The sequence below is a fragment of the Leguminivora glycinivorella genome, chromosome 4 (genome assembly GCF_023078275.1).
Source record: "Leguminivora glycinivorella isolate SPB_JAAS2020 chromosome 4, LegGlyc_1.1, whole genome shotgun sequence".
NCBI classification, from domain to species: Eukaryota; Metazoa; Arthropoda; class Insecta; order Lepidoptera; family Tortricidae; genus Leguminivora; species Leguminivora glycinivorella.
This window is the reverse complement of record NC_062974.1, coordinates 16,276,292-16,283,783: the sequence shown is the minus strand read 5'-3', so window position 1 is coordinate 16,283,783 and position 7,492 is coordinate 16,276,292. Positions and strand designations below refer to the sequence as shown.

The window sequence follows — 7,492 nt, the reverse complement described above, 5'->3', positions numbered from 1 at the left end:
AGTGCCGGAGAACGCGGTTTCAAATTCCGGCTGGTACTAATGAGTTTTTTAAACGTATGTAGGAAATATCTTGGATATTCCAACAAGGCCTAGCTTACGAATTGAGTTGTAATCCACTCACCATACCGGTACCCTACTGCCTCGTTGTCTTGTAGGTGTTGTTTTTTTTATCAAACCTCAAAGCAAGAAGATGTAGGTACGTAAAAGTTAATGGCAAGTATACTTCAAACGTTTGGCGAAACAAAATAATGCTTAATTGTAAAACATATTTTATTTATTTTTAACAAATTACACCGTAATATAATCTAATCACAGGTCTATCAAAATTACATTTCCACTTTCAAAACACGCTTACCAAATTAAAATGTTACATTTTGGTCCATAGTTTTTAAAATCCTACATTTATAATATCAATACATCTAAATACAAATAATTATATAATATATTACTAATTTAGAATATCACATAGGTATTCTAAGCAAGTTAACAAGTAAGTATGTGAATTTCGGGTGAGATTACATGAAATCTCGGAAATAAATTCAAGAAAAAACTATCAAGCATCAATACAAGTATATTACAAAAGATAAATTATTCCAAAATAATCACATACCTAAAAGCGTTCTATAGAAATCGAATATCTAACACCAAATCAAGCATGTCGTGTTGTAATTCCATGTCAATGAAAATTAAGTCTAAAAATAATATTCCTAAACAAACAGGTACATATTACATAATCAAACCTTAAAATATGTCAGTCCAGTCCTTTCATGATCTCACAATGTTCCTCACACAATTACAGCTAAGTCACGTTTTAATACAGATACCTAAAATATTCCTAATACTAGTCGCACCTATAGATAGGTTGTCGAAGGTATCTTTGCTAGTTCTTGAATGGCTTCTTCCTTCAGTTCCGGGAGCGCCGATACTTTAGCTACTTTAGGGTCCATGTATCTGTTGTATACAGACTTGTGTTTGGAATTCTTTACATTGACGACGATCTTAGCGATTTTCCGAATAATAGGATCGAGGTGTTCCAGAGTGTATTCGGAGTAGTAGGTCATCGTAGGAGTCCAGACTTCCTCAAGGGTCTTTCTAGACAGCAAGTGGAGGGAAAGGCAGAGAGCGGCGGCCGCCAGCTCCGAAGGTCGGTAGTGTGCCATGCTGTATTCTATCAGGCTGAGGTCTACAAAATACTTCGCCAAATGATGGTTCTTTGATGTCCCGTGAGCAGCTTTGACGAACCTGAAAATAAAAACAATTTCGTATAAAAATAATGTTCTGTTCCATGCCCAGGGGCCCGTTTCTCGAAAGGTATAAGCCTGGTATTACAAGTGCGCGAACTGTCAAATCGTATGGGTTCATGGAAACACACTTGTAATACAAGGCTTGTACCTTTCGAGAAACGGGCCCCTGGTCTGAACTACGTTTTTCGCACAAGTGTGTTATTGTGATGAAACTGTGGACTGTGGACTGTGGACTAACTACCTTCTCTGACAAATATACAGTCAGTCCCTATTTTTGACACGACATGTTATAATACCGTAGTGTAACGTTGTTATACAGTCGTCATGAGTTCTGTTTTCAATTAAAATGGTAGGTAAGATAATCAAAAATGCGCTATTCCCGTAAAGCTTAAATTTGAAATCAGCCTTATCGAGAATGATGTGATACCTTTTAGTTGAAACTGAAACGTCATATTCACTCACTTATTATAGCAACTTGTGTGAATTTACCTTCTAAGGAAGCTGAGCGGTATGGGCCGAGCGAGACAGAAGCCCAGCTTGGACATGATGTCTCTCTCGCACTGGAACACGTCGGCCTTGCTGTACGCGTTGTCGGTCACATACACGAAGTCCCCGACCTCCGGTGCGTAGATCTCCTCATATTTTGAGGCCAGGAACATCGCTGTTACGCCAACTAGCTGCAACTGGTCGCGCTGGACGTTTGGTACCGCCTGAAATGGACTGAAGTTTAGTCTTCATTCTATAATGACAGAATTGCTAGAACAGCTTGCCAGAAATTTGGATATAACAATTCATAATAACGAGAAAACGCGTAATTTGTAAAATACAAAACGAACCACTAACGTGTCAGGTTTTTTTATAATAAATTTTTGTAAGTGCTCACTCAGTCCACACGTTTTGAGAAAGTTAAAAATGTAAATATCTTACGATTTGTAGCACCTAAGACACTCGAAAGTACTTCAACATTTAGTAAAAATTTTTACTAAATATCCACCATCTAATATTTTATATTCGTTGTCTGGTTTTAAAGATATTCAGACATAACTTTTCTCATACAAATGTATCAAGTAGGGTGACTACACTATGTCGGCTCCTGATTTTCCCCACCTTCCCATTGTCATATTGAGATTGGAGAGTTTCGTTCGTTCAATTTTGATAATATTAAACTAATACCATATTAATTATCCATCTGCAAACTGTTTTTAGGTTATGTTCTTGGCCTAGTGATGATGTGTATTGTGTAATTTTTATCGACGTCAGGATAATAACCATATCGACATGCATGCATTAAAAAGGACATGAATGATAATTGGTAAGAAACAAAGAATATAATACTTCACTAGTAAGAAACCAGAACCTGGTAATCTAATCGCGCTAACAGATGAGCGTACCGGATTTGTAAGTGGGAGCGAGAAATAGTTATTCTTTTCTCGCTCCCACTTACAAATCCGGTAAACTATTATCAAAATTGAACGAAACTCCCCAATCTCAATATGACAATGGGAAGGTGGGGAAAATCAGGAGCCGACATAGTGTGGTCACCCTACTTGATACATTTGTATAAGAAAAGTTATGTCTGAATATCTTTAAAACCAGACAACGAATATAAAATATTAGATGGTGGATATTTAGTAAAAATTTTTACTAAATGTTGAAGTACTTTCGAGTGTCTTAGGTGCTACAAATCGTAAGATATTTACATTTTTAACTTTCTCAAAACGTGTGGACTGAGTGAGCACTTACAAAAATTTATTATAAAAAAACCTGACACGTTAGTGGTTCGTTTTGTATTTTACAAATTCCCATTTCACTTTCACTCAATCCACACACACACGAAAACGCTGGGATTCAGAAATATTTATTGTTTATACTGTGTAGGTGCCTACCTACAGGAAGTAACACTAGGTACATTTTTAGTGAGAGTATCAACAGTTTTACCCTTTTCGGGATTAGCTACGTTCTTAGCCTAGGTGCTACGAAAACATGCATTAATCCAGTATACACTGATATTAGTCATAGTTAACAGATGCAGTTAGCTACAGTAGGCCTAGCACATGATTGTCGCGAGAGTATGTCGCCACGATATACGAGATAGACTACCCGTCCTTATGTCATTAATACAGTTAGAAGAAGACATATAATCTATCTCGCGGCTACATACTCTCGCAGCAATCATGTGCTAGGCCTACTGTTACTATTTAAGGGACATGGCTGCTGTGATAAATTAAAGTTCAACAAGGTTTTATTTTAAAACCGAAATAAATTACACATATGAAAGAAAAAGTGACCAAGTCCAAGAAATATTTTCAATAGATTATAATTTAACTTGTGTTCATTAGAAAAGGTTTTATTTGTTATATTTTTGCCTTGCTAAATGAGCTTCAAAGACATAGACACAGAAAAGTTTGTTCCTACTGGTCAATCATTTAGTCATACTCATACTCTTTGTACATATTTATTGCTTGTCACATTGCATCTTATTGGGGCCACTGGTGATTGATAAAATATATGATATTTCAAAATAATAATTTTATTATGATCCTTTCGCGTAAGCTAAACAATTAGAAAATAAAGGGAACAAACAAAATGACTTCTTACTTGTAAGTATCTGTCAATAATTCCCACAGTTAAATGGAATGTTTCCAAAACTAGGGAGAACTGGCGCTGCACTTCCACTAGCCAGTCAATGAGTGTGGCCCTCATCTTTCCAGTGATCACAGACTGCAAAAAAATATAAATTTATAAGGAAATTGTTTGTAAAAGAAACTGGTATTCCACTACTACTAACTACGTACCAAGTGACTACTTATGAATGTACAGTCCCCATCACACATATCGAGAGTTTACATGTGAAACCTGATAAATCGAGATAATTGGTCCTTGAAATAACAACATTGTGGAAATTACACATAGTTCGAATTTCAAAAACCAGCTTGCTCAACTTATCGGGTTTCACCAGTAAACCCTCGAATTATCGGAGTTGACAAAGCCCTCATAAATATCGGAACGCGCCTCTACTATCAATGTTTACTTTTGAGTGTGTGCTCTGATATTTATGATAGCTTTGGCAACTCAGATATAAGTACATCTAAAACTACCAGATGAGAACTAGCTTCAGCACATGCCATTTTTAAAAGATCATGAAGTAGCAGCAAATGGTCTTACTACTCAGTAAAAAAGAAATAATGACTTACTTTAAAGAAAAATTATTACAAATATTCGGGTTCCGTAACGTCTCTAAGTAGTCTAAGTACACAATTTATTGAGTATCATGTTTTACTGGTTATTCATTTCAAGTTTAGCCACAGGCCCACTTTTTTTGTGATAAAAGAAAAGATTATTTTTCTATTTAAATAAACCTGTGTTTATGATACTAAACTAAAAAAATATCATTTAAACTCATTCACACAAAAGTACGAAATTTTGAAAATGAGAAAAAGCTTAAGAACCGAGCTGTCTTAGTCACCAGTACCTTAATAATAACCCAAGCGTTTAATTGTATTTGAGGTTTATAAAAAACCTAAAGATTTTTTTTTAAGAAACGGTACTACAACTAGGGAACAAACCAAATTATTTTATTGAATATTTTTGATTTGTTCTTTTTTCAAGTAGTCACACTACTATATGTGAATTATAAATTGAAATAGATACCATACACGAAAGAAAAAACAGCAAGGCGCACTGGTGGCCGAGCGAGGAATCTAACCCAGGTCTTCAGCTTATGCACCTAACGTCTTTACCACTAGACCAGAGACCACACACCCGCCACCAGCTCCGCCACCAGTGGGCATTGCAGTTTTTTCTTTTGTGTATGATAATCTATTTCAATTTATAAACACAGTACTACTTTCTAAGCTCTTACCTGTTTCCTCAAATGATCAGGCTCAATAGGATACTTCAGCTCCAGCTCAGTTAAGTAATGGTAAATGTCCTTAATATAGCATGACATCAGCAAAGGACTATTATTGTCACCAGCATCAATATCCTCTACATCTGCTGGCAACGGGGGATGCTCCTTTTCAAGATGCAACTCCTGTTTCACAGGCTCGGCTAGCTTCAGTTTTCCCAATGATTCTGTGGGCTCTTTCAATACTGGTTTAGAATCTTCATTCACAGCTGATAATCTTGACGGCTTCTTATCCTGAACTGGTTTTCTTGGCTTCAAAATGTTTTCATCATTGGTCTTTGGTTGAGTCTCTTTGAGGACAGCCTAGATGACAAAAGAAATAACAACTTAATAATAATAATAGTAATCAAGGTGATAAATGTAGCTAGTTACTTAAAATGGACTGATGAAATTTATCAAAAGGCTGCTGTAAACACATACACACAGACTTGTTTATTTTATCAAATATGATCATCTCAAAACTTGAGGGAATAGACTGCCAGTTTGGTCTGTCTGTAGTACCCTTACCGGAACAAATGAAAACAAGTTCTAAAAAATATGTACCTTAGTTCTGGCCGCAGCTTTAGCAGCATGCCCAGCCGTGCTTTCTTCTCGTCGCAAAGGCGGCCTTGAGGACGGCTGAATGATTGGCTTGGTGGCTGCCAAGCCAGTGTCAATCTTGGACCGCACATGGCTATAATTGCTGCAATGTGGACAAAATACATTAAAGACCCATGAATCAAAAAAAAACTTATCCATCATTGCACATTGCTTCAACTACTAAGTATTAAGTTAAGAAGCAATAGTAATAATTTAACAACAACAAAACTGCGTGACAAAATTTGCATAACAAGGTTTAATAACAAATTAATCACTTGAAACTGGAGGTGAGTCAGTTAATTACCACGAATTCAAAATCTGCAAATCATTAACGTGATTACTAACTTGAGGGTAGATATGCTTCTTACCTTTTGACTGTGGCTCGATTTAAAGTAGCCTTCTTCTCATATTCGGCTGTTGCTACTGCCACTTTCCCGATCGCAATATCCCTCTGAGCTTGAGCATTGGTGTTAAGGTCACCCAAAGCTCCGCGAGCAGTCAACCCTGGCCTTTTGACAGGCAGAATCGCATTGCTTTTTCCTTTCAACACATTCGCGTTTTCTTGATCATGAAGATTGACCTGTTGCAAGAAATAATGTAAAACTGTCTGCATATAATTCAAATACCACAATAATAATTTTATTATAAATGTTGTCATGGCTTACCAATCGTTGCTGCCTCCTCACTTGGATCTCCATTTCTTTCTAGAATTTGAACGAAATAGACTTATTTTCTTAGAATGTTTGTGAAACCTGTAGTGCACGTAAATAACGTAGAAAGGCTACAGTTGCAGGAATCAATCAGTTGTGAGACATCACTGCAACATACAAATTTTAACGCACTTGGTCTTGTAGCCTCTCTTGCTTGACGGCCGTCTTAAAATTAACGGAAAAGATTTGATTTCGACAACCCAGCTGTGATGCAACTCGCTGATTGGTCATTGAGAGATACGTTATGAACAACACAAAACCTCTTTACATGTGCATACAATATTTGCCTGCTTTTATTGATACAAAATTTATTCACATTAAAAAATAGGAATATCCTTAGTTTACTTGTGGTAAATATTTATGGCAAGATAAATATTTCTGGAATATAATATTTTTAAGTCTCTCAATTGACTAACTGCCAGAGACAATGATCAGCTGTTTTAAATGATCTATGATCTAAATTTGTATTCAACCTTTTTTCAAACTTTGTAAATATTCCTAAATAAGTTAAAGAGTATTATATTTTACAAATATTTTATACTTTTCTAAAAAGTAATTCATATTAACCACAACCTGTTGAAATTAATGAAACAAAAAGCCCATTTTCTTTTTCATTTTAACTTCTGATTGTCTATGAATTTTAGTGTTGCTAGTTTTCAACAAACCTGCAGCTTTGACTTTTTTTCAAAATGCGATAAGGTCGCAGACTCAATCATGGACAGTTTAAGATACAATTATGCCTATTTTTGTATTTCACTGACACATGTAAAAATTCTACCGTTAAGCGTGTTAAAACTTGTATGTCTTATCCTTCTTTTACATTTCAAGCGTATTGCAGAATAGATACTCCTATTGGTTTCTTCATAGTTAACAAATTATAACGAGGTGTTTTTTCTCCAATCATGGACGGCAGTTCTCCAGTAATGGAACCCCCATTACGAACAGTGAAATATACTCAATGAGTCAATTTTATATAAAATTCTCTGTTAAAATAACCCAAATAAAATTAGTTTGGGTTATTTTAACAGAGGAAAGTTTCTTGTAAATTTTGG

At 35.6% G+C, this 7,492-nt stretch overlaps 1 protein-coding gene across 1 annotated transcript; it reads right to left on the bottom strand.

The window, feature by feature from the left end:
• Positions 1–252: 252 nt before the first annotated feature.
• On the bottom strand, positions 253–6,608 carry LOC125225372 (G2/mitotic-specific cyclin-B2). The gene is made up of 7 exons (XM_048129055.1): positions 6,396–6,608; positions 6,099–6,310; positions 5,695–5,833; positions 5,107–5,454; positions 3,843–3,965; positions 1,734–1,954; positions 253–1,242 (listed from the first exon to the last, which is right to left on the bottom strand). Exons 1-7 carry the CDS (start codon positions 6,426–6,428, stop codon positions 852–854), a joined length of 1,467 nt encoding a protein of 488 aa, XP_047985012.1. The 5' UTR covers positions 6,429–6,608; the 3' UTR covers positions 253–851.
• Positions 6,609–7,492: the final 884 nt, after the last annotated feature.

Bases quoted from the DNA above. Each gene is read 5' to 3' on its own strand.
- LOC125225372 (XM_048129055.1), bottom strand. From the start codon at position 6,428: ATGGAGATCCAAGTGAGGAGGCAGCAACGATTG. The intron at 3,966-5,106 runs GTAAGAGCTTAG...ATTTTTTTGCAG, and splicing joins CTGATCATTTGAGGAAACAG to TCTGTGATCACTGGAAAGAT. The intron at 1,955-3,842 runs GTAAGAAGTCAT...AGTCCATTTCAG, and splicing joins TTATTGACAGATACTTACAA to GCGGTACCAAACGTCCAGCG.